This window comes from Brachyhypopomus gauderio, chromosome 10, assembly GCF_052324685.1.
Source record: "Brachyhypopomus gauderio isolate BG-103 chromosome 10, BGAUD_0.2, whole genome shotgun sequence".
NCBI classification, from domain to species: Eukaryota; Metazoa; Chordata; class Actinopteri; order Gymnotiformes; family Hypopomidae; genus Brachyhypopomus; species Brachyhypopomus gauderio.
The window spans coordinates 7,567,562-7,595,190 of record NC_135220.1 but is presented as its reverse complement, the minus strand read 5'-3'; the positions used below and the strand labels follow the sequence as shown (position 1 = coordinate 7,595,190).

The 27,629-nt window shown below is 41.5% G+C and overlaps 1 protein-coding gene across 5 annotated transcripts; it reads left to right on the top strand.

The window, feature by feature from the left end:
* The first annotated feature begins 376 nt into the window (after positions 1–376).
* pip5k1ba (phosphatidylinositol-4-phosphate 5-kinase, type I, beta a) lies at positions 377–27,629 on the top strand. Of its 5 annotated transcripts, none has more exons than XM_077019152.1 (16): positions 377–768; positions 1,386–1,570; positions 3,650–3,715; positions 4,080–4,145; positions 5,356–5,486; positions 5,849–5,966; positions 6,242–6,394; positions 22,131–22,430; positions 23,646–23,842; positions 24,340–24,420; positions 24,637–24,685; positions 24,791–24,875; positions 25,161–25,316; positions 25,568–25,703; positions 25,849–25,993; positions 26,412–27,629. In XM_077019152.1, the coding sequence occupies exons 4-16, from the start codon at positions 4,080–4,082 to the stop codon at positions 26,412–26,414; spliced, it is 1,620 nt and encodes a 539-aa protein (XP_076875267.1). In that variant the 5' UTR covers positions 377–768; positions 1,386–1,570; positions 3,650–3,715; the 3' UTR covers positions 26,415–27,629. The 5 variants fall into 5 exon arrangements, with proteins under 5 accessions (XP_076875267.1, XP_076875266.1, XP_076875265.1 ...); XM_077019151.1 differs by having other exon boundaries at positions 1,386–2,892; XM_077019150.1 differs by having other exon boundaries at positions 1,386–2,915.

Genomic DNA, 27,629 nt, shown 5'->3' with positions numbered 1-27,629 from the left:
ATCCTTAATATATGTAGGTGCTCCTAAACAAATATAGAAACATGAACGCTGGAAAAAAAGTTTATAAACAGAGTTACAGATATTTAGGACATTTATCAGACATTTTGTCTTCCAAAAGGTTTGGGTGTAAATACAGATTAAGCATATTACTGGGCTAAATAAGTTTAAGTGGACAAACGTTTTGAAAATGCATGCTAGTCTCAAGATGTATTTAAGAACACCTCCTCTTATTAGTAGGCCTAATACCTCCTCTTACAAGTAATATCTTTAAGCAACATGTTAATGTTTTTTATTGGCCAGCTAAAAGAGGTCACGAGTGTTTACTATTTTTAGATCTAATCGTACAGTAGACATTTTGGTAGACAGAACAAGTTTTATAAGATCTGGTGACCTATAATATAAATTATCTTTCATAAAATAGCAACGTGTTAAATAATTCAAAACTTTTGTAAAAGGTGTCTCTTCTCGTGGCAAATTTGTAGGCATCTTGTTTAGCGCCTCGCCCGTGCACGAGGGCGGAGACAGCTTTGACAGGCACGATAGGGCTGAATATCAACTCGGAACCAGATTCACCGAAAAACAAATGGTTGCGCGATAGGCCGTTTATTTTAAGCACCGTTCGCAATCTAGAATGGATACGCGGTAATATTTTATATAGATTTTCATAAGTTCGTTCCTCAGTTTTCTCGAAAAGAGAGAATCTATTTTATATAGATTTTCATAAGTTCGTTCCTCAGTTCTCTCGAAAAGAGAACTGTCATGAGACCGGTGAGTAACTTTAATACCTGCACATACTGCACTCTGTTATCAAATTATACATAATTTTTAGAAGATCGCTATAAAATAATTAGACAGTTGATTTAAAATCAATAAATCGGAACATATCGGTATATAATAATCTCACTAATCTCAATAAACAAAACATCCATAGGGAAAATGTGTTTGGAGACTTCATGGAGGGAAATTAAATGAACTAGTCACTTCCTCGTAAATACGGGTGGAGCTGGAGTTTCGCCGTCAGTGTTTGCAATCTATCTAACCGTCTTAGGCGCTATAATGTTTCAGAGGAATATGACCACATGCAGAATTGCAAGCACGAAATCATTCGTTCGTGCATAAGCTGCTTCCCCGATTCCTTAGGACGTCGAACTAGGACTGTCACATAAGACGGGAAGCAGAGTAATAACCAGACCTTGAGCAAGTTCAGACAGAATACGACGAATGTTTTGGTCGTCTGATAAATCTGCCCGAAATATTAATGTGTTTTCCTTTCTGAAAGTTGTAAGCTGTAAGTTGTAAACAGTGGAATCTATTTAAGTCTAAAGATTTATCATTGTCTACTGTTAATACACAATGTTTACATTGGTTTCCACCTTCCATTTTAGTGTTGGGTACGGTGCCATTTCACTAACTTGATCTGAGGGGCGTGACATGATTGGTTCTGCGTCAGCTGTCATTTGTGTGCCCCTCCTGGTCCCACCAAATGCAAACATCAATCAATTCCAGCGCGACCAATAGCCCTTTCTCCGTGTTTTAGCCATAAGGAGGTGTTTGTCTCCAGGCAGTTTGTGTATGTGTGATAACATTAAAAAGATGTTTGAGCTGTGATTATAACATTTGCAGAAATCTTTGTCTCGCTGTTTCTGGTATTCAGCCTTTGACGTTTGTATCAGGAATTATGATGTTGAAGCCTTCTTAAATTCTTACTGCTCTGAATATACAAAACAGTAACAAAGGCTTTGAAGGGAAAACCACATATACATAATTAAGCTCCTTTTAAAACAACAGTCTGGCTAACGCTTTCATTCTCACTTACTGATGCTCACTTACTGAGACATATAGCCTACTGGCACACATATACCAGCACCTGCTTGTTTCTGATCACTTGCAGTCATTACATTTTTGAAAGTCCACAAGGCCATTAATCATTGCAGGAAGGCTCAATAACCTGATCACAGAGTGGGACTTGATGCTTTTTTGATGCGGGTTTTGCTGCTGTGTTGGTTTGATGATGAGTTGGTATAACCCAAAACTTCTCATTTAATTAGTTATTATAAATATTTTCAGTTCATTCCACCATACATATGCATTGTTTTTGTCTTTTATAGCTCGTTGAATATTATTTTATTTATCATGTGGAATTGTGTGCTCTTTATCCCTCCAACCTGTGTGTGGTGTCCTGTGTAACATACAGAGATCTTAAACACTGGTTATACTGGTTACACTGGTTTACGATCTTGTATACTTTGTTGAATGTGTTTGTTTATTTGGTGGGTGGGGTTTGGAGTCTGCACCAAACAATAGACCATTCCCAAAAAGATTATGAGGGGAAATGTTTCTGATCTGCCTTAATATCATAGATTACAGTAAACAGTGTAGACCATAAAAAAAAAAACTTCCTGACATTTTTAAAGCCAGCAACTGTTGTGTAGCTATACATTTAAGGTCAGTATGATGCAATTATATGATATTACTTATATGATATAATTTGTCTTTGATGTCAGACATAGTCCAAGAACCCAATTTACTTTGTTCACATGGAAGAAAGAGAGATTAGCTGTGATGTAAATGTTGTTGTAACCCATGTTTTGATTAATTCTGAAAATGGTTTACCATATGTGGGGGAGAAAACATGGACAAACCCCAGCAGTCTTTTGTCATGTCTCCTGCTCCTTTGGAAATATATGGGGTGTGTCAGGTGTTCAATGCTTTAATTATTAATAATTGTACATCAAAGGGTTTTGTACATGAGATTTGTGGTGTTGCTAAGAAGGCAAAGTGTTCATCTGTAACTGACATATCTTCATTACAATCTCATTGTTTGGAGCACCAAATGTTTCTGTTTTCCAGTTAGTTCCATTACTCTGAGAATGAGAAAATTTGTGATAACCTGTAAGCCTTCCTCACAAATACTGGCATGTATACATTCAGCTCTATTCATCTTCCTTCACCTCCACTCATCCCCCTTTACCATTACTCATCCCCATTCACCTCTTCTTGTCCCCATTCAGCGCTACTCATCCCCTTCATCTCTACTCATCCCCCTTTACCTCCACTCATTCCCTTTACCTCCACTCATCCCCCTTTACCTCCACTCATCCCCCTTTACCTCCACTCATTCCCTTTACCTCTACTCATCCCCCTTCACCTCTACTCATCCCCCTTCACCTTCACTATTTCCCTTTACCTCTACTCATCCCCTTCACCTCCACTTGTTCCCATTTGCCTCCACTCATCCCCATCTGGCCCTTCTGACCCACATACCCCCACTAATCCTCACTCACCCAGCTCAGTCCCATCCTTCCTACTCATCCCTCCCCCTACTCATTCCCATTTGCCCCTATTCACCCCTTCCTCACTTATTTACATTTCCTCCTATTCAGCATCATTCCCCCACTCACCCACATCCCCCCTACTCCATCCACCCCCCACTCATCATCCCCTCCTACTCACCACCCTTCCCTACTCTTCATCCCCAACCCCTCCTATTCATTGCACATAGGCTTCCTGTACAGCTTCATTTCAATTGTCACTTCATCTCTGGTGCTGGTACATATATGTTTGATGATTTTAATTTTCACTTTCTGTTTTAGTCATGTCGTTGCTCACACTTTCATGTTTCTGTTGGTGTCTCTCTCTGTCTTTGTAGAACTCCTAGGTTAATTTTTTGGATATGCCATGGTCCTAACATAATAAGGAACAAGTATCTTACAAGGTAAGGAAAGTAACAGAGTCATATGTTAAAATGCAGTCCTGTTTATATGAAGGTGAAAGTTCTGCTTAACTGGGAAACCAGTGACATGATGAAAGATGAACATTGAATCAACATGTGCCCTGCTTATTTTGGAATGATGCGTTCAGGAGTCGCTCAACAGTAATCTTTGCAGAGGACAGGAACGAGCCACTTCCTCCTTATCTTGAACACTCAACACATAGCTCATTCTGAATTCTGTTGTACACTGGTTACTGGATAAGGACTTCGAGATTAATCATTTGAATACCAAATACCGAGTGTTCAAGTAGACCTTTTTCGGGTTTTCTGTATTTCATACTGGACATATCTTTAATTGCTGTTGTAGATGTCACAATCAGGTGAGACTGTGAGTCAGGGGCCTCGGAGGAATGGAGACAAGGACCACAAAAAGGTAGAGCTCAATCGCTGATGAGTTCGCTGAGCATGTGAGCCAGATGCTGAGCATGCAACACTTTGCACACTGGTGTAGCTTTCATGTTTGATGGTACAGCAGGTTGAATGGAAATGCTCTATTTGATGTGGCCTAAAGATGGAGTTTTGCTAGAATCTTTACAATCGTGTCTCTGGTGAATGTCTCTGGTGTCAGCTCCATTGTGCTAATTCGATATACACACATGATCCACAGACACGTGACCAACTCCCCCCCCTCCGAGTTTTCAGCGATTTGGGAATTAATTGGAACTTCATGTCTGCATCTCCCACTCTTTGCTTCTCACTCTCAAATGTTATGTTGCTTTTACACTGATAGTTACTAACTGTCATGCCACTGTTATCGTGGTGAGACATGTGTAGTTAAGGACAGGGGGATGGAGAATGTGTTTGACACACTGCTCTTGAAGGTCTCTATCATTCTGGGACCGTGGTAACAAACGTCCAAAATCCTTTTTTTAGTGCCGGTCTAATGGGGAATGTATATTATTCAAGCTCTTTGGTTTAGATCAGGGGTCGGCAACCACCGTTGGCACGCTGAGGCATAATCACTGGCACGCGACATGCTGGACCAGCACACAGACTTAAAAAAGCTGCACTTAGCTGTAAAAGAATGCTGAAATACCAGGCATGCCATTTGTTTCAATGAAAAGACTATTTGAGAATATTTGAGCATCATGTTCCCGATGCTCAATTCTACTGCTGGACTAAAGTCATCTTAATCATTATAGCAAATTAAGTTTTTCATTTATAATTTTTATCAAGTCAAGATTAAAAATCTTTTTGTTTAAAATTTCTATGAACATATCATTTGCTGTTAATCTTTATTATAATACATTATAAAATGCTCTTTATAATTTGCTACCACTGGCAAATATTTGTCCTATAGCCTATTGTGTGAAGAACTTTGGGATTTTGTTAGAAGCAACACCTGCTTATTTTCAGACTAATAACTTCCATTTTGCTAGGACCCTGTTTCTTGGAAAGGCACGATCAGGCCTCTGCTCATGCTCCTGCACTTCCTCCTCTCCGTGTCTGAGCTGCTGATAGCACCTTGTTCTATGAGCTCACTTTGAAACATCCTGTTCCTCTAGAGCTTGGTCTGACCTGCATTGCAAAAGCAGCATCTAGCAGGCTGTGGTCTCTGTCAGTGCATCTGTGTTTACTTTCAGCCGACAGCGGAGGCGGTGAAGGGAGCCATTCAGCTCGGTATTGGCTACACTGTGGGTAGCCTCACCTCAACGCCAGACAGAGACGTGCTCATGCAAGATTTTTATATGGTGGAAAGCATCTTCCTGCCCAGGTGTGCAGCACTGCACAATATTTAATACAGTGAATTAGCTTAGTGAGGTGAATAAGTTAAGTAAGTTCATAAAGTTAAAGTCACTCTATTCTATAAGATTAATAAGGTAAACGTTGCAGTATTCTTTAAGGGTAATAGTAATTTGTTTGTCATGTGTTACTGTTAACACTTACAGTAATATATATATGGAATATACATGTAACATTGTTGTTGTTCTAGCCTGGGTGTTCTAGCTCACTGTGACAGTTATCTTTGCAGTCACATTTTATGTCAGTCTTGTGTTTGGCGGCATTTACTGATCCCGTTGAACACCAAGACTGAGTAACTGTGTAGTGATTCCATCATTCTGTTTTCCCTGTTAGTGAAGGAAGCAACCTGACACCAGCACATCACTATCCCGACTTCCGCTTTAAAACCTATGCCCCTCTGGCCTTCAGATACTTCAGAGAATTGTTTGGCATCAAACCAGACGACTATCTGGTATGCATGCATGTAAAAACAAAAAACAAACAAAAAAAATCTAAATGTCAACTGAAATATTCACTGATGAACACTGTCATGGCACACAGCAATCTCTTACTGCAATCTCCTGGAATCAGGAGTAACTCAGGTTATTTATCAGGTTATTGACTCAGGTGTTATCATGTTATTAATTCAGGTGTTTATCAGGTAACTGAGGTGTTTGTCGGCTTATTAGGTTAGAAGTATTAGACATATTATACCAGGTTAATGATTTGTGTGTTATTGTTTTGCAGTATTCAATTTGCAAAGAGCCTTTAATTGAACTTTCTAACCCGGGCGCAAGTAGCTCCTGGTTCTATTTAACAAGTGATGATGAATTTATCATCAAGACTGTGCAGCACAAAGAGGCAGAGTTCCTGCAGAAGTTGCTTCCTGGTTATTATATGGTAAGCCACAGTGACACCTCTGTACTGCCACTTTAACTTTAACACTACTGTTACTTTAACTTTTTTTACCTTTCCTATTTTAATTGACTGTGGTAAGAATAATACATTATTAAACTTTGATATTACTCATTAGTTGTCATGGTGAGCAAGGAATATAAGCCAAGAAAACGGTGCAACACAACTGTGACGCAATGGTTAGAACAGCAGTCTAAACACTGTGGGGGTTTTAACACTAATGGATCGAATCCACGTGCTAAACCACAAAATAAATGGGGAACGAAAGCCTCCGGCAAAACGAGGCGGGAAATGAGAGAAAAGAAAAACACTGTACACAATATGGGAAAAAAACAGAGTAAACAACAAAAAAGTACATCTAAACCTCAATGCATGAAACTTAAGCAACAACTAAGGATGCCAGGGAAAGTAGCTAGCTCTCTAAAGCGAGAAAAGCACAAACATTAAAACCCAAAATAACCAACAAAACTGGATAGCGGTACGAACAGTGAAGGAATAGGCCAGAACAAATGGAGCGAGGGAGAGAACGTGGTGACGAGACACTGGTGAATGCAACACTGTACCAAAGAGAAGGCTGGCTGCAAGCACATAACAAAAGGCTACAAACAACTCAGCAGTGAGACATTGCAACTGCCTTCCTTAAACAGACAGCTGCAGGTCATCACTGCTGACCCAGGCCTGAGACCCCATGGGCCCAAATCAATCGCCCTATCCCACCAGAAGTCACAGATAAGGGCGGGATCTAGGATCTGGCCAGCAGGAACCCACGAATGTTCATCCGGCCCATACCCATCCCAATCAACCAGGAATTGCTCACACCCCAGAACCAGGCAGACATCCAGCAGATGACGGACCGTGTAGGCCAGAGCCCCATCTATCATGAGAGGAACAGGCAGGTCTGTTGGCAGCATCAAACCAGGGACCTAGCCCCAGGCACCGCCACCTCCCCCTCCTGGTTTGCGAACATCTGCGAAGTGTACCTTTAAAAGGACTCGAAGGTGATATGCCCAGAGACAAGGAGGCCAGGCATCGCAGGGTTTGTTCCAGGTCCTGGTTCAACCGTTTGGTCTGCCCTTTACTCTGGGGGTGAAGACCGGATGATAGGCTGGCCTGGAGTTCGAGAAAGGCACCCCAGACAAAACTGGTGAATTGGGGCCCCTGATCTGACACCACATACAGGGGGAAACCAAATGTGCTGCAAAAGAGGTGTAGCTGTCTCCCAAGCCGACGGGAGCTTAAGCAAGTCTTTAAATTTACTGGCCTTGGAGAACACATCAATGATAACCACAATACCTGTGTTGCCCTGGGCATTCCGGTGATAAAGTACATGGACAGGTGAGACCAGGGTCGAGAAGGAAGCAGGTGAAGCATGTGAAAGGCTTGGAATGTGAGGCCTGCAGAAACATGCCTTGCAGGCAGCCACAAAAGTCCCCATGGCTTGGTTCATACCAGGCCACCAAAAGCAACGTCAGACAAATTCGAGAGTGTGTCAAGATGGGCAGCGAATGATGAGGCCAATGATCCTGGACCAATGCATTATTAATGCCCATCTCTATGTCCCAGTGAATGGGTGCTACAATCTTGTCAAGAGGGTGCACGATCTCAGGGACTTGGCATTCTGAGGATAGCTCCCACAGGCGGGAGATAGCATCAAGCTTGACGTTTTTGGACCTGCGATGGTATGATAGGGTGAAGTTAAAACATTCAAAGAACAGGGACCACCTAGCTTGTCTAGGGTTGAGTTTCTTAGCTTGCTAGAGGAATGCCAAATTTTTATGGCCAGTTCATATCAGGAATGGGTGTTTGGCACCCTCCAGCCAGTGCTTCCACTCCTTCAGTGCCAGTTTGACCACCAGAACCTCTTAGTCACCTACATCATAGTTGCGCTCAGTGGGTGTATGACCTTGGGATACTCATTTCTCCTTGTTTCAGTATTTCTCGGGTAGGCGGGCAGCCATTTGGAAAAAGAAAAATGCGGGACAGGGGTATTTTTAAACATTTCTGGAGTGTGGGAGTGTGGCAGTGTGGTGATAAATTATTACCAGAACCAGAAGGTAGCACAGACCTGGGGCATTATGAGACATTGGCACCCATCCACTACGCTGTCAACAAACTTGAGTGACCACGTGCAGTGACAGGATGACAGAACCAGCGCCCCAGTCTACCATGAAACCCTTTGCCTATGAACCCCTGGATCTGTACCTTTATCTAAGGGGGCACATTAATTACCAAATGCTAAACTAAATATGTTTTCAACCTAGACTTAAAGATTGAGACTGTGTCAGCGTCCCAGTCACATTCTGGATCTTAGTGGATGTGGGGGTTTATAATAGGAGAAAAATTCCTGGAGTTAATCAGGAGCAAGCCTGTGCAATGCTTTATACAGTTGTGATCAAATTTATTCAACCCCCACTGAAATAAAGTGTTTTGGCCAGTTTGACATTGATTTTGATCATTTCAGTCATCTTATTTACAATTATATCAAAGAGGCACTTATAAATTAGACAAACATAACATAATATTTATGATGGAATAACCACAAATGTCTTTACTGTGCTCACATCATTATCAGTTTTATTCAACCCCCTAGTGACATTATTTTTTAGTACTTAGTACAACATCCTTTTCCAGTTATGACAGCTTTCAAGCGTGAAGCATAGCTTTACACAAGTGTCTTGCAGCGACCTATGGGTATCTTAGCCCATTCTTCATGGGCAAAAGCCTCCAGTTCAGTCACATTCTTAGGCTTGCGCACTGCAACTGCCTTCTTTAGGTCCCACCAGAGGTTCTCAATTGGATTTAAGTCTGGTGATTGCGATGGCCACTCTAGAATGTTCCAGCCTTTCATGTTCAACCATGCTCTAGTGGACTTGGATGTGTGCTTCGGATCATTGTCCTGTTGGAAGGTCCAACGTCTCCCAAGCCGCAGGTTTGTGACTGACTCCATCACATTTTCCTCCAAGATCTCCTGGTACTGAAGGGAATTCATGGTACCCTGCACACGTTGAAGCTTTCCTGTACCATTAGAAGCAAAACAGCCCCAAAGCATAATTGACCCCCCGCCATGCTTCACAGTAGGCAAGGTGTTCTTTTGTTCATAAGCCTGGTTCTTCCTTCTCCAAACATAGCGCTGGTCCATTGTCCCAAACAGTTCTAATTTAGTTTCATCTGACCACAGTACACTGTTCCAAAACCTTTGTGGCTTGTCCACATGACTTTTGGCATACTGCAGTCGACTTTTCTTGTTCTTTGGAGTCAGCAAGGGGGTGCGTCTGGGCGTTCTGGCATGGAGGTCTTCGTTATGCAGTGCGCGCCTTATTGTCTGAGCTGAAACTTCAGTGCCCACATCTGACAGGTCTTTTTTCAGTTCCTTAGCAGTCACGCGGGGATTTTTCTCCACATTACGCTTCAGGTAGCGCACAGCAGTCGCGGTCAGGATCTTCTTTCTGCCACGACCAGGTAACGTTTCCACTGTGCCCTTTAACTTGAACTTGCGAATGATACTTCCGATAGTGTCTCTTGGAATATTTAACAACTTCGCAATCTTTTTATATCCATTGCCATTCTTGTGAAGAGCAATAACCTCTTCTCTTGTCTTCTGGGACCATTCTCTTGCCTTCACCATGCTTGGAAACACACCAGTAGATGTCTAGAAGGAGCTGAGTATCACAGTCCTTTTAAATCTGCCTAATTGGTGCTTATCATGCTTGATTGCTGCTCGTTGACATCCACAGATGTTTTCAATACCTGATGGAAAACACTGGAATGAACCTCTGTTCTTAGGAGTGGTAGTCGTAAAGGGGTTGAATAATTGTGTCAATGAAGAAATCACAAAAAGGCCATTTAATACTTTATGACAAAAAAAATGATGCTATCTTAGTTGCATTTAGTTCTTTAACAAGTCCTTGTAAGATTTCATTATGAACACAATTACAAATGTGCACTGAATTCCATAAAACCCTTCGCAGCATTGGGGGTTGAATAAATTTGATCACAACTGTATGACTATCCTCGAATATCTCCTATTGGCTAACAGTCTAAGGTTGCCACTAATGTCCGGTGCTCTGGATCCCGGTAAACAACTGGCTGTAATCGCTGGAGCCCCTAATATGGAGCTTTTTCAGTGTCACCAGAACCTGAATCTGAAACCATTATTACTTGGAAAATGTCTGTGAAATTCAGGTTCAGGTCGAAATTCAGGTTCAGGTTGAAATTTGGGTCAGGAAAGCATCCAGGATACTTAGGATGAGCAAACAAACTCTGAGCTAATCTAACTGCATCTGGCCAATCATAAAACAGGGTGCAGCCCCTGTTTGGCATGTAAGTAGCAAGTAAACAGCATGAAAGTGGCCTCTGTGCCACTCAGAAACAGGGCTGGACGGGTAATCTGGCATACCGGGCATTTGCCCCGTGGGTCGACGGTCCTCAGGGGCCGATGGATTTTTTTTCCCTTACCCTTTTTTTCTAAGAGACCGGCCCACAATTTGGAGGGGGCGGCCCATTGGCCCATCTTCAATATAGACAGTGGACTGAACCAATCAGGATATAGGATGAAAGCGGCCCCAGCCTTTCTCTGCATGGTCCGCTGTAACTCCCGCTCAGAGACCATATATATACTGTCTCTGCTCCCGCTACGTTCAGTGTTGAGCACGTTGTTAAAGGAGAGACAGCATGGAGCAACAGAAGCGGCAGAAAGGGGGGTGCGGAGAAGTTACTCACAAAGAAATTGAAGAGTCTAATGTAGATACTACAAAATGTGTAAAAATCACAGACATGTTCGCTGCTGTAGCCTCCGCATCCTCTGTAGGTGAAGACAGCAGCAGCAGACAGGGAGAGCAGCAGCCAGAGATGCAGGCTTGTGAAAGAGAAAGCGAGGGACAGACTGAGCGGGAAAGTGTAGTACGTCAGCAGATAGTAATATCGTAGGCTATCGTAGCATTTTAAATATTTAGGTTAAAGATGTATTGAAAGGCTGCATAGAAGTTTGAATTTGTAGCCTCTATGCTGTGGTTCAACATGTTTTAAAAAGCACTCAAACAAGTAAAATTACAGATTTTAAAACTTCATAAAAATTTCATAACTTTTGTTTGAAAATTATGCTGAGTGAAAGATACTAGCCGACATTCAGCTAGACAGCTCTAAATGACTAGTTCAAAATACTGTTTAGCGATAACGTCTAATTCAGATTATAGGAGGGTATGTGAATCTACAGTGGTAGACAGTAGATAGTTAGCTATTTAGCTTAGCCTGTAACCAGTAGTGAAGAAAATAAACAGAAAAAAAGATCTTTAGACAAGATCTGATGATGATCAACACTGAATTAAAAGCCGCAGTATCAGCTATCAACTAGTGAGTGGCTCTTGCCACTGCGAGTGACTACAAGCCGTCGGAAGTCATCGGCTTTGTACCACCAACCTTTCATTTATCACACTTTTAAATGACACCTGCCAAATCACGCTGTCTCAAGGGATAACACCCATAACGTCAGTTTTTAGAGCTTTCCAGAGATATAGATAATATATCTCTAATCACACGTCACACTTGGCCCCACCCCTGCCTGTTTTCTCTCTTTCCCTCGTGTTTCGTAGCCAGTGTTTCCCTGGGGTCCAGTGTTAAAGCACCGGGAGCCCAGAGCAGCCACTGCATCTAAGACGCGCCGCAAGCTCCCCAGGGTGGGGGAGAAACATAGAGTGATAACATTAGGAGGAGACAAAAACATATGACCACAGATTATTTTTACAACAGGACAACAGTGTGAGCACACAAAAAATCCCCATAGCACATACAAGCATTGATAACAGAGACAGTCAAGCAGAGAAATGTGTGATTCATTCAGATGGGGAGGGGGGAGCCAGAGGCCTGGCATACAGTTTTTGTGTCAAAGTTTGCGGTGGAAGGCGAGAGCCATCTCTGACAGTCTCTGTGTGGGGGAAGGAGCAGGTAACTAAAACCACGACCTTCAGGGAGAATTTTGTTTTGGTGCCAATGTAGATAAACGAGAATGCAGAATTTAGCAAGAAGTCCGTCCTTGAGCACGTGAAACTCCTTTTAAGTCAGTGGTCTTCCAATTGATCCAACTTCGCACATAGAGCAGTGAGACCCTTCATGATCGAATCCGAGCTTTACTGACAGCCACAATAACAGTCTGCCAATTGTGCCAATTGCATTGACAGGCCACTTAATCAAATCCATCTTCTTTGTTTAAAATTTGAAGAGCAGCATCAGGGTTCTGAGACAAGACAGAGAAGCTAAGCGAAAACCAGGAGTGCAGGAGCAAGAGTTGTAAGTTGGTCTGTTGCCGGAACAGACAACTGCTCGTCTTGACTTTGGTAAAACTACCTATGAATTACCTATGAAAAAGTCAAAGTCAAATTTATTTATATAGCGCTTTTCACAACACATGTTGTCACAAAGCAGCTTTACAATAGTATGGGTCCAGATCCCTAGCCAAAGGCAACAGTGGCAAGAAGAATATCCCTATGATGGTGCGGATTAGGAAGGAACCTTGGGAGGACCAAGACTCAAATGGGAACCCATCCTCCATTGGACGGCCCGTTAGCACAAGTCCGTGGTGCGCAGGATGGTTCTACAGTTAAAGTTTAGGTCCTTGTTCCCCGGCCAAGTAGTCAAAGTCCCTTCGGTGTAGATGGTGAGCCTCAGGTAGGAGCTAGCATCAGCACATCCTCTTGCGGAAATGGCACATCCAACCCCAGCATCAGTACATCCACCGGTAAGCCAGACCATCTCCCAGGTGCTTGTAGGTGCTTGCATGCAATTGTCTTGGGTAGAAGCGTGCAAAAAGATAGACAATACAGACTGAGTGTGTGTACATCTATTTAAACCATCATTGATTTAAACGTACATCAGGGTTGCCAACTTCTCAAGAGATTTGGAGTGAGATTTGAACCTGGAGGGGGTTCGAGTGTAAATTGCTGACGAGGGGTGGCAAACGTAAATTGTAAAATGGACACAAATTAAGTTATATTGCGAGTGGTTGGCACCAGAGTGAACTAGTAATTCATTGAATCATAGATATTGATCAGAGGTAAATAAACTAGATTTTTTTTGGCGTGAGAAATCGGATGTATGGCGTGAGAGCGTGTGAAGACAGTCAAATGCGTGTGTCTCACGCTCGATGTGTGAGAGTTGGCAACCCTAACTAAAGGGAGGGGTTCGGAGGTGACCACAGTCATGAGGGCTCACTGAGACATTGCCTTCCTGTCAAGTCATTGTCACAACTGAGTGATGCCATGACACAACTGGAAGACAGCATCAACATCTCAGATTACCAGAAATCTCAACGTCTGGGGGCCCCCGAGCCCCACACCTCACAAGGGGAATATTAGCTGAAGGCTTGATTAAATAGGCGAGTCATAAGTCTAGATTTAAAGATTGGAACTGTGTCAGAATCTCGGATTGGAGCTGGAAGGCTATTCCATAATTGAGGGGCTTTAAAGGAGAAAGCTCTGCCTCCGGCTGTAGTCATACAAATTTTGGGAACTAGGAGAAATTCAGAAATTGTGGGGCAAGACCATTTAACGCCTAATAGGTTAACAGAAGAATTTCAAATTAAATTCGATATTTAATCGGAAGCCAGTGTAATGCCGTGGGAGTGGGACTAATTTGATCAAATTTTCTAGCTTTAGTTAGGACTCTAGCTGCAGCATTTTGAACAAGTTGTAGCTTCTTTATGGACTATTTAGAACATCCAATTAGAAGACTATTACAGTATTCCAATCTTGACGAGACAAAAGCATGGACCAGCTTCTCTGCATCAGCTAATGAAAGTAAATGTCTCAGCTTTTGGCGATATTACGTAATTGGAAAATGGCAGCCTTAGTGACATTGCATATATGTGTGTCAAATGAAAGATCCGAATCAATAGTAACACCTATGCTTTTTGCGGTAGATTTAGGTGTTACTGAAAAACCATCTAGGGTGAGGGAATTATCAGCCCAATTGCTTCTAGCAGCTTTAGGCCCAATAATCAGCACCTCAGTTTTATTGGAATTTAGTTGAAGAAAATTAGACGATATCCAGTTTTTAATGTCCTGGACACAGTTCTCAATCTTGAGAGGAGTAGTGATATCATCCGGATTGGAAGATATATACAACTGAGTATCATCTGCGTAGCAATGGAAGCTAATACCATGCCTATGAATGATGGTGCCCAGTGGTAGCATATATAAGGATAATAATATGGGGCCCAGTACAGATCCTTGTGGGACACCATATTTTACCTTAGAATGCTCTAAGCATTTGTAATTTACTAGTACAAATTGGTAACGATCTGTCAGTTAGGACCTGAACCAGGAGAGTGCTTGACCTCTTATGCCAATGAGTGTCTCCAGCCAATTAAGTAGGATATTGTGATCAATGGTGTCAAAAGCAGCACTGAGGTCTAGCAGTATGAGAAAAGAAATGTGCCCTTTATCAGAGGAAATTAAGAGATCATTCAGTACTTTAGTAAGTGCCGTTTCAGTGCTATGATGGGGTCTAAATCCAGACTGAAATATCTCTAAGACATGTTCTGTCTGTAAAAAGGAACAGAGTTCTACTTTCTCTAAAATTTTGGATATGAATGACAGATTAGAAATTGACCTATAGTTGGGCAGTTCCTGAAGATTAAGACCAGGTTTTTTATTTAGCGGCATGATGACTGCTAGTTTAAATGAACCGGGAATGTAGCCCAGGCTCAGAGAATAGTTCATTATAGTAAGCCAAGGTTCTACATTGCTGTGCAGTAATTTTTTAAGTAGATAGGTTGGTACTGCATCTAGTATGCATGTGGAGGGCTTAGCAGATTCCACCAGTGAAATAAGCTCCTCATTACCAATTGGGGAGAAGGACTCTAACAGGGCATCAGAGCTGACCAGACAGCTGTCAAGGTGTATTTGCATGCTGGCAGGCTCTGAGATAGCACTAATTTATTCCCTAATTTTATCAATCTTATTATTAAAGAATTTCATAAAATTGTTACTGCTACACTCTAGTGGGATTAGTGAATTTATTTGTTAATGGCTCCTCGTAAGGCTTGAAAGTTTTAAATAGGAGTCATGAATTGTTTATATGTTTTTCTATTAAGGCCGATAAGTATGAGGATTTTGCCATATGAGGGCATGCTTATATTCAATAAGGCTGCTTTTCCATGATAGTCTATACCAGGGGTACTCAACTAAATTTGTCCGCGGTCCAATTTTGGCAGATAGCTGTCACCTGAGGTCCGGGGGGTGGCGAACGCAAGTTGTTGAGCTGGGGTGGTGAACATAACACTCGTGACGGAGTGTTTTTTTCAATAGCCCTGAAATAAATACTCCGGTTTAAAATTAATTCTCCCGTCAAAATGAATAAATATGTTTTTTTTGGGTCCGTATCCAGTTAATCAGGAATGAGATTGGGTCCGGACAGGACTGCGTTCGGGTCCGGATACGGACCGCGGTCCGCCAGTTGCCGACCCCTGGTCTATACACTTCAATCAAATTCCATGAAATTTTATTTAGATAGTGCTTTTTACAACAGTTTTGTCACAAAGCAGCTTTACAAGTGTCAGAGTCCAAGCCCCCAGTGAGCAAGTCAAGGGCGACAGTGGCAAGAAAAAACTCCCTAAGGGCATGAGGACTTAAAGACTCAGGAGGTGGGGAACCTATCCTCCTCTGGCCAACGCCGGTCACCATGACAATTTAAAGAGAGAGAGAAAAAAAAAGAAAAGAAGGAAAAGATGTGAGGGATAAAGTCCATCTTGGTGTAGATTTATAAACGAGTTCCTTATGTAATTCCTGTACAGTTCCAAATATCTTGATGGTTGGTAATGTTATACATGAGTCCTTTATGTAATTTCTGTTTAGTCCTATCCATCATCCTTTATTCATTATCCACACTGGTTAGTCAGGGTAGTGGGTTGGTCCTCCATCATATCTGGTTAGGCAGGAGGTGGCCGGCCCGAGATGGAAAGGCTCGTCTCTCCTCATCTCAGTGTTCCTCGAGTAGGCGGGCAGCCATGTGGAGAAGATAAAACGGGAAATTAGCTCTGTATAAGGACATATACAGGAGAGATGAGATTATAAACATTTCTGGAGTGTGGCAGCAACTCCGGCATTAAATGAAATTATTACAGCCTAGCTGAAAAAGGCAGAACCAGAAGGTAATATAGAATTGGGAGCATCATGAGACACCCTTCACCTATGAACCCCTGGATCTGTATACCTTTATCTAAGGGGGCATATTATTTATCAAACGCTAAACTAAATAAGTGGCTTTTCAACCTAGACTTAAAGACTGAGACTGTGTCAGAGTCCCAGACACATTCTGGAAGTTTATTCCAAAGCTGGGGGGCCTTACAAGAAAAGGCTCTTCCCCCTGCTGTTACCTTATTAATCGTTGGAACTAAGAAAAGGCCAGCACCCTGTGATCTTAGTGAACGTGGGGGTTCATAATAGGAAATATAGGAAATAAGTTCCTGGAGGTACTCAGGAGCAAGCCTGTGCAGTGCTTTATAAGTCAATAAAATAATTTTAAAATCAATATGGAATTTAACTGGGAGCCAATGCAGGGCTGATAGGACTCATCTGATATGATCAAATTTTCTAGTTCTAGTCAGAACTCTGGCTGCGGCATTTTGAACTATTTGAAGCTTATTTAAATTCCTATTTGAGCATCCTGGCAGTAATGCGTTACAGTAGTCTAATCTGGAGCTAACAAAGGCGTGCACCAATTTTTCTGCATCTTGCTGTGATAAGGCATTTCTTAACTTGGCAATGTTGCGGAGATGTAAAAAAGCTATCCTAGTAGTATTATCTACGTATTTATTAAATTAAAGGTCAGAGTCGAGTATGATGCCTAGATTTTTGGCTACTGTGCCAGGTGTAATGGGGTAGTCTTCGAGATTAAGCATTAGATCTGGAATTTTCTGTCTTGCGGCCTTAGGGCCCAGAAGGAGAACTTCTGTTTTATCCTCATTAAGTTGGAGGAAGTTTAGAGACATCCAGCATTTAACATCTCTTACACAGGCCTCAATTTTTCCTAAACTGAGTTTGTCATCAGGTTTGGCTGATATGTAAAGTTGAGTGTCATCTGCATAGCAGAGAAAATTGACACCATGTTTGTTTATAACTATGCCTAATGGTAGCATATATAATGTAAATAATAGTGGTCCTAAAATGGAGCCTGTTGGGACCCCATATTTCACTTTTGTACGATTGGATGGAATATTATTGAGCTCTACAAACTGATAGCAATTGGTTAAGTAAGAGTAAAACCATGAAAGGGCTGTGTCTGAGATTCCAACCCATCGTTCTAACCGTTCTAGCAAGATCCCGTGATCTGTTGTGTCGAAAGCTGCACTAAGATCAAGAAGCACTAACAGAGATACATAGTCTTGATCTGAGGCAAGGAGGAGATCATTTATTACGTTGACTAGTGCTGTTTCAGTACTGTGATGGGACCTAAATCCAGATTGGAACTTTTCAAATATGTGATTCCTATGCAGATGTAGGCATAATTGCTGGGCTACAGCTTTTTGTATAATCTTGGATATAAATGATTTGTTTGAAATGGGTCTATAATTAGATAGCACAGTCAGATCAAGATTTGGTTTCTTGATCAAAGATTTAATAACTGACAATTTACAAGATTTGGGCATGTGACCTTGTCACGTAGGGCTACGCCCCCTCTCGTAGCTGTCACTCTGGGTTCCCTCATGTCTGTATTCCCTGCTTGTTTATCCCGCCCTGCTCGTTTGTCTCCGTGATTCCTCGTTTGTTACCACGCCCCTGTCGTCATTGTTTGCACCTGATCCTTGTCTAGTTCTGTGTATAAAAGTCCCTGTGTCTCCCATGTCCGTATCGGTCTTTTTGTTCATGCCTGTGATTTGTTCATACCTGTGCCTAGTCCATCCTGCTGTTCGTAAGTTTGCGCCTTTGTGTTATCCGTCTCCCGTGTGTTTTGCCTGTTCTCCCTTAGTTAGTCCACCTTGTTGTTTTCCGTGCCCGTTGATATGCCATTGTACATTTCATGTTTGGACTGCCCTCCCAATATGACCTGCGCCAGTTATTACGACTCTGATTATGGAATTTCCTTTAATAAATCTCGCTCTCCTCAGCGTTTGTGTCCGTCTCCTCGCTCCTTAGCGCGAGCTACGTTACAGACCTATTGTAATGGATGAGTTAACTACAGCTAGAAGAGGTTCAGTTACAACTGGTAATACCTCTTTTAATCATTTCGAGGGAACCGAATCGAGTGTGCTAGTACAATTTAATGAAGAAGTTTCTTTCTCTAATTCTGATTGTGGGTGTGGATGAAAAGTAGGGGTGTATTCAACTAAGGATTTTCATAGTCGAATCTGATTCGTCAGCTTTTCCCTTTAGTCGACTAATAGTCTAATCTGGTTTTTTTTTTTTTTTTTTTTTTTTTTTTAAGAGCACCTTAAACGGGATCTCGTTCTCATTCAGGACTTTTTTCCTCTTCAAAAGTAAAAACCTAAAACACTCAGATAAATTAATAAACATGGTAGGTTGGCTTTATTCAGCTTTTATTTATTTTTTTATGAAACTTTAGAGAACATTAACCGTCAGTGCACAGTGCGCATATCGAACTGTCAGACAGGCACTGTGCAAAATGTCAAAAATATTGTAAATAAAATATACCTGCCTGAAAATATTAAAATTGCCACACAACAGCAAAAAATACAAGGAAAGGTTCAAGTAACGGGGTTTAAAAGCAAACAACAACAAAAAATGTTTATAGGACGAGACGACACGACCGAAACGACAAACGTTTTAAATGGTATGCCATGTTGGTTGTTGTCGTGCGAAATGAAAGACGTTGATGACATAACTTGCACTTTACTTTGTTTGATTCATCTTTGTTTTTCAAAATACTTTTGAAGTTTTTTAGTAGCCATTATAATCTCGGCAGATACTGCGTGTATTCTGTAGTGTGTTCAGCTCTGCTCATTTGGATTGTGCAACTGCAGGGTGTAATTTATTAATGTGTAGTAAGGAAGATGCCTATTGTTAATGCGCAAACATCATTTTTAAATATTTATTAACAGAAATTAGGATGATTTTTATTTGACAAAAGGCTATATATAACGAAAACAAAGACATTTCATGTAACAACTAATGCTTAGCTTCATCCTTGGGCACCCCCATACAGTTAGAATGGTACATTCGACTATGACGTTCATAGTCGACTAGGGGGTATAGTCGACTATAGTCGAATCAGCGACTATTGCAGGTCACCCCTAATGAAAAGCATCAAGCGTTTCTCCCAATGAAAAATTTACATCAATATCAACCAAAGCCAGTTGGACTGCTAGTAAAAGGTTTTATATTTTGTCTAATATTCTCTATTTTCTTATCAAAGAAATCAATAAATACATTACTAGTGAGGTTTACTGGAATCTGAGGTTCTGCGCCTGCTTGATTTTTTGTAAGTTTAGAAATAGTATTAAAAAGAAATCTAGGATTGTTTATATTATTCTCGATCAGTGAGGCTAAGTGTGCTGAGCGTGCTTTAGTGAGTGCCCATTTGTATTCAATAATGCTATAATTTCAGGCACAGTGGAATACTTCCAGCTTAGTAGATCGCCATTTCCGCTCTAATTTACGTTACGTTAATTTAATTCGTACGTTATGAGGCTGTGGTCAGAAACGGTCTTACTCTGAGGAAGAATTGCTAAACTGGATATGTTAATACCAAATGATAAAACCAAGTCTAAAGTATGACTACAATTATGCGTAGGACCCACCACATTCTGAGTGATACCTATTGAATCAAGAATTGTTTGAAAATTTATACTAAAAGAGTCACATAAATTTTCAAAATGGCTGTTAAAATCACCAACTATAATCACCTTATCGGCTGAAAGCACTACATATGACAGGACGTATGAAAACTCCTGCAAGAACTCAATTACAAATTTGAAAAACAAGCACAAAATTTGAAAAAACACTCCACAGCATCAGCAGGAAGCAGTGTCTTGGCAGTACTGATGGTAGGCATGTGCTGGGACTGCTACCGCTGTCTACGCTCACGAAGCTGGTTATCTAACCTTACAGAAATTTCAATAAAGGCTTCAATATTGGAGGGTGGCTCACATACAGCTAACTCATCCTTAAGCTTCTCACTGAGGCCTTCTCGATAAACTGAGCGTTGGAACCCCAACCGTGCTCTGCTGGCAGCATGCAGAACTCCAGCAAGTAATCCACTATGGACCGCTTGCACTGGCGAATCCACAGCAATCGAGCCCCCACTACTCCTCCTGATGCAGGATGGTAAAAGGCTGGTAATTCAGGCTAGTTTTCCCAGACAGGCTTGGCCCACGCCAGTGCTTTACCCAAGAGAAGCATGTCTGAGGGGAAGTGTGAGGGCTGTTGCTCAAATATCAACAAGCATTGGAGTAGAAAACCCCTACACTCCTCAGGGTCCCCATAGTAATATGTGGGAGACGGCAGGACAGGTTCGACCCGAGCCACCACGGCAGGGGTGTCAGCAGGAGGAAAACTGATAGGGGGACTAGTGAAGTCGCCCTGGTTGGCTCAGCGACTGCACAGCCACCACCATATTCTGCAGTTGCTCTAAAATCTGCTGTAGTGTTTGCTCGTGCCTCCCAAGCATTTGTCCATGTCTGGACATAACTGCCCTTAGCTCTTCCATCTGTTGTGGAGTGTCTGGATCTTTGTTCAGGCTGAGTTGTTCTGTGATGAGGTGGTTAGAACAGCAATCTAAACACTGCAGGGTTTTAACACTTGGAATCCACATGCCAAGCCACAAAATAAATGGGGAACGAAAGCCTCTGCCAAAACAAGGTGGGAAATGAGAGAAGAGAAAGAAAGTACAAGGGAAAAAAACCTCAATACGTGAAAGGACTCAAGAAAAAACTAAGGAAAAGCACAAACAAAAAAATCTAAAATAACCAACAAAGCTGGATAGCAGAACAAACAGTGAAGGACAACTTGAGATAGGCAGGAAGTGGCACAGAAATGAAAGCACTTGAACAAATGGGGAGCGAGAGAAAGAACATGGTGAGGAGACACTGTGGAACGCAACACTCTACCAAAGAGGCTGGCTTCAAGCACATAGCTAGAGGCTACAAACAACTCAGCAGTGAGACACTGCAACTGCCTTCCTTAAATAGGGGAATAGACAACTGCAGGTCATCACTGCTGATTGCGATGACGTGAGCTGGCTCGTGAGCTCCCCCCGGTGGCAGTAGATGGCTCAACTCTAGAGACAGCTTCAACAATAACATTTATTCCTGAAAACAAAGACTGACATGACGAATGCTAACAAGTGGGAGAGGCAACAACAGCACAGCAACAAACATACACAGCGGACCGTACCAAGGGAGCCTATACTGCTAAAAGAAAAATGTTTTGATGTTCCAAGGGCATTACCACATGCAAAACCAGAGAAACGATCCTGTGTCTTTATATTGTACAACCAAATGCTCTTAACATTTTTTACTCTGCAAAAATCTCAGTCTTTGTAAAGTAACTGCCTTGAGTAAAACCTTGGCTGTCTGTTATTTAGCACATACACATTTAAGCTCATCACACATATCTGGAGGGAGGTTTCGGGTAAAGAATAGATGGAAGCTATGGTGTTTTTAGGGAGGAAGTGGTTTCCTTTGGTTGGTCTATATCACAACCACAGTCAATCTTTAGGTGGAATGTCATTGCACAATTGGCTTTAACAACTTATATGCTTCTTCCTGTTGCAGAATCTGAACCAGAATCCCAGGACCCTCTTGCCCAAGTTCTATGGTCTGTACTGCATCCAGTGTGGAGGAGTCAGCATTCGGCTCGTTGTGATGAACAATGTCCTACCCCGTTCTGTGACCATGCACTACAAGTATGATCTGAAGGGCTCCACGTACAAGCGGCGTGCGTCTCGCAGGGAGCGAGCCAAGGCCTTGCCCACCTTCAAGGACCTGGACTTCCAGGAGATGCACCCAGAGGGCCTGCACTTTGATGCCGACACATACAGTGCACTCATGAAGACACTGCAGCGAGACTGCCGGGTCAGTTTTCAGTGCCGATGTCACTGGAAGTCAAATAAATCAGATGCATTTGACTGCACAGAAAAAAAGCCTAGAAATGAATCATATAAAAGAAGGAAAGCAAGTGTTTGTGATAGTAGTACATGGCCAGGACAGCTCTAGGCTTGATCTTCAGCAGCTCGGTACTTATAGGATCAGTACTTATCAAGGATCTCTGTCTGGAGACTGGTGCTGATACCAGTGCTTTGGATCTGTTCATTTTAAATGCAGATAATAGCAGATTGAATGAGACAGATTCAGCTGTTGTAATACATTTCTTACCATTGCCACAAAATGCCTGAAGGTCAAGCAGTATCAAAGAGGCCTCAGAGGAACACGACTGAGTGGCCAAACCTGGCCAAAGTAATGCTCCATAATATCTGGACTACAGTGATAGAGACTCAGCCACTTACATCACAAGTCATTTGATGTATGGCACAGGTTGTTTTATAGCCTAGAAGTGACAGTGTTGCCAAAAAAGGAACTTGTTATGACCTAATAAAATCAGGGCAGGCCTGGGTTATTCTAATGGAGCTGATTATACTGAGAGCTGTTCGGTGGGATACAGGAGTTTTCATCTTCTGTTCATCTCTCTTACACACATAGCAATGCTTATGAATGATTAAGGAACTTATTGAACCAGTCTCAGGCAGAAAAACCCATCATGCAGAATCATGCCAAATGATTCAGTGATTCATTCAATCGGCTGAAAGTTTTTTGAGGCAAGACATAACCTTGCTTTTCTTGGTTCTCAAAAAAATTCAGTCCTAATGATGATGTATGTATTTCATATATATAAAGGTTGCTTCACAAAGTACCTTAGTTAGTTAATCATTAGTTAATATCACTAATGATTTTATGAAATATTAAAGTAGCCATGATCCAAACACCAATCAGAAACATGTTTAAAAAGAGTAGTTTATTACACATATGAAGGGTAATCTATGCAGTCTTGCCCAATGTGGCTAGATTTACGTTTGTTTCTATGTTACGGAGCTGGAGATCAGCGAAATAAGGGTGATAAGACAAAGATAAAGACCAAAGTATTTATGCTGTGTAGTGTTGTCTTGCTGATGTCATGATGTCATGGTTTTGTCAGTGATGCTGTGATGTCATGGTTTTGTTGATGATATTGTGACATCACAGTTTTGTTGCTGATGCTGTGTTTTCATACTGTTGTTGCTGTCACATGATAAGGTGCTGGAGAGCTTCAAGATTATGGACTACAGCCTGCTGCTGGGAATACATGTGCTGAACAGAAAGTTGAGAGACAGAGGAGGTAAGGGAGACAGCCGGCGCCAGGGTGGTCAGAAGGTTCTCTACTCGACTGCCCTGGAGTCCATCCAGGGGGGAGGCAAGCCTGCTGAGCCACTCCCAGACACTGACCATGACACGTGAGTTAAACTGCATCATCAGTAGCTTCCCAAAAGTGCTGACCCACACACAGGCTTTTTCACATAATTACTAATCGTAATTATTAATCATGAACAGAAGATGGTGCGCAATAATCAATCATGAACTGAAGTTTAAGTTCATTAACCAATCATGAACTGAAGCTAGTGTACATCCTTCAACACACTCTCACTTGCATAAAGCCAACAGACAGATACTTTATTTAGAAACAAAAATTTCCTAACACAAATGTCTACAGGGAAAAAAACTGTGTGTGCTACATGAGAATTAGCAGTGCTAAAGGACAGTAAGATTTTAAAAAAATTGGCCACAAGGCAAAAACCATCCTACAGTGTCTGATGCATCAGTCCCTCTCACAGAAATCTGATGCATAAAAACCCAAACATATTAGGAGGAAATATTGATGAATATGAATAATAAACATATTTTATTTCAAAAATAAATTTTATTATAACGGTTACATATTTCGTTTGTATAGAATGGGTGGAATCCCGGCTAAAGACAAGGATGAAAAGTTGCTGATCTTTTTGGGAATTATTGACATTCTACAGTCTTACAGGTATGAGTCATCAAAGACAGAATCATGACATAGAATTCAGAGTAAAAAAGGAACATGGCATTTCTATTAGAAAGAAACATGGCATTTCTATTTCTGTTCTATTCATGGCTTTTCTATTAGAAAGTGAACTTAACCACGATATATGGACATTAAATGTACCATAATGTAATGAGCCGGTAAACATATTGTTAACTGTTTATTGTCTGTGTCAAAAAGATTTGTCAAAAAGGTCGAGCACTCATGGAAAGCCCTTGTACATGATGGTGTAAGTTGTTATATTTAAATTTTGTTTAAATACATTTAATACTGCACATTAGTTTGTGTGTAATTTCTGTGGTTCACACTAGACCACATCTGTTCTGTTTTGTAGGACACGGTGTCTGTCCACAGACCAAATTTCTATGCTGACAGGTTCTTGAAGTTTATGGGTGGCACTGTGTTTAAAAAGATTCCATGTGAGTGCCGGCTTCCTCATTCTCTCGCGACCTGAACCCAAATTATATTTAGATTCTTTGCTTCCATTTAATGTTTTTTTATTTATTTATTCTGTAAAGCACTTTGAGTTACATGTATGTATGAAAGGTGCTATACAAATAAAGATTATTATTATTATTATTATATACTTGTATACTTATATGTATGTATTAAATAATCTTAGAATGACCAAATGTAACCTTCCTCCCTTTATGATGTCACCTCTTTGCATGCTTGACCTCTGCCCTTTTGTTTGCTGGAAGCAGCCATCCGAGGCACCTCCACTCGCAGGAAGAGGAACTCCATCCAGCCAACCAGGTCGGCTTCACAGGAAGTGCTCTCAACTGTCAAGGAAGAGATCAGCGAGGAAAGGAAGGCGCAAAGTCTGGAAAACCTGGATGACACAGGCATCACATTTCCAGGTGCCTGACACAGGCACATTCCAAGAGGCATTGCACATATTTGCATAAGATGTGTTGCATCAAATTTAAAGATTCTTTGCAAAACGTCTCCTTGCATGAGCAGTCTTTTATCTGTAATTTGATCCCCAATGACTTGATGATCTGTTTACTGAAAGCCTGTGACACTTGAGTTTGAACTACAGCTCCCATTTTAACACTTCAAAGCACAATCACATTGCATTTTTTGACTTGCTGTTGGCTCTCCATGGCAGGTTTGGGCTTATGTCTGAAACCAGATGTTATTCCGAGCTCTACTAATTTGAACACATCCATTTCGACTGCTACTATGTCTACCATCTCATCGCTGGATGACATTAGGCCTGATCAGGAAGAAAGCACAGACACCAGGTGGTTTTCAACACCTACACCCAGTAATCTGTATTAATATGATAGAAACCAACTGTGTATCCATTCTTTCAGATTATGAGACTTGGCCACATTACTTGGCCCATCTAATTCTGTGATTTAATCTGTTTTTATGATTGAACAAAAGAAACATCTGGGGCAGCAGATGTCATGATCAGACCTCCAGCTCAACTCTGGCTACAGAGGACAGAGGACACAGGACAGAGGACAGCATCCACCCAAGTGTCTTCACCCAAACCAGCACTGCTGAGTCAGTGCTTGGTGTTTACTTGGTGAGCAGATGCCATTCTGGACTAGGCAACAGAATCTCAAGTGTCTACTTAGTTTACTTTGCCACAAACATGTAGACTCAAGCAAGCTTGTAATGTAATGTGTTTCTTTGTTTTACTGACTCCATAACCCTCAGTGTGTCACTACATGTGGTACTTTGTAACACTGTTCTTCTGATACTTTATTACATCACTGCTGGCTATTTCACTGTAATACTGATATTCAGCAGGCTTGTAATTGTCCATGTCATGAGACATGTCTGTTCAAAAACTCATTTTAAAACATTTTAATACAGTGATTCTTCTACAACACAAAATGGCCTGTGTCATATGGATTGCAGCACCATTCATGAGAGCATAAACCTTTGTCCTCTTTCCCTTGAACAAACACTAACCTTATATTTTACTGTTTTTCTTTTAGTGACGTGAAGTTTGCTGAAGTGGACCTAAGTAACTTAAAATGTCTAATGAAAGCTCAGTTTGCACTCAGCAGTCAGGAGTACACCTGTGTACTGTGTAGCATCACAATCAGCTCACTTCACCAAATATACTACAACTGCAAGAATGAATGCCGGCTAGCGTTATCCCAGCAACGCCATGCTAGCTGCTCCCTGCCCACTTACATTGTTAGCCAGCCATGTTCACGTTTCATGTGAGGTATTTCTTCTTGGCCAGTGTTGGCTGTTACCTGTCTCAAAACATCCCAGATCTTCACAGGGAGTGTCATTACTCTCACTACTTGTTGCTGCTAATACATGAGACAGGCCTTGTATCTGAAATAGCCAAGTGAACGCTGTGTTGTTTCTGCATTTTTCATGGCATGTCAACGTTGTGGATATATAACATATGTAACAATGCTGATGTTGCTTGTATTCAGTCCCATCTGTGGGTCGGGCCTGTCTCCTCCACGTGTCCTGTGGGTCGGGCCTGTCTCCCTCGCGTGTCCTGTGGGTCGGGCCTGTCTCCCTCGCGTGTCCTTTGGGTTGGGCCTGTCTCCCTCGCGCGTCCTGTGGGTCGGGCCTGTCTCCCTCGCGCATCCTGTGGGTTGGGCCTGTCTCCCTCACATGTCCTGTCTTTGCTGTTACACTGCTGAAAGGACACAGGAACCCTGTGAGACAGATCTACTGTGCTGCTTCAAGGAAATCAGTGAAGCGCTAAGTGCAAGGAGACCCCAAAACGGACTCAGTTTCACTGATTCATATAATTGTGTAAAGATCCATGTAATTAAACCACAAATATATTTACAGACATTGTTCAGCTCAGTTTGGAAGTGTGTAATGTAAATCTTCAGAATGGTGATTGTGGGAGCTGTTATTTATAAGACATTTCATAGAACTTATTTGATACCATTCTTTGCTGTTCAATAAGAGTTTCCAACATATCAAAATGTTGAAATTATTTGATAAATATGAATGTTTTGAAATGAATGATCAGGTGTTGGTGATTCTGATGTAGAATAATACTGTGGTAATGTGTTGTTTTTCCACATTCTAAGATTCATAAGTTCCTAATATGTTAGTTTAGTATCTTAGAAATACTGATTATTTTCACGACATTTCAGTAATATATATTTTTATGTGTTTCTGTATTTATAGAAAATCTAAATGGTTATGTTGTTATTAAATCTTCTGTCTATTTA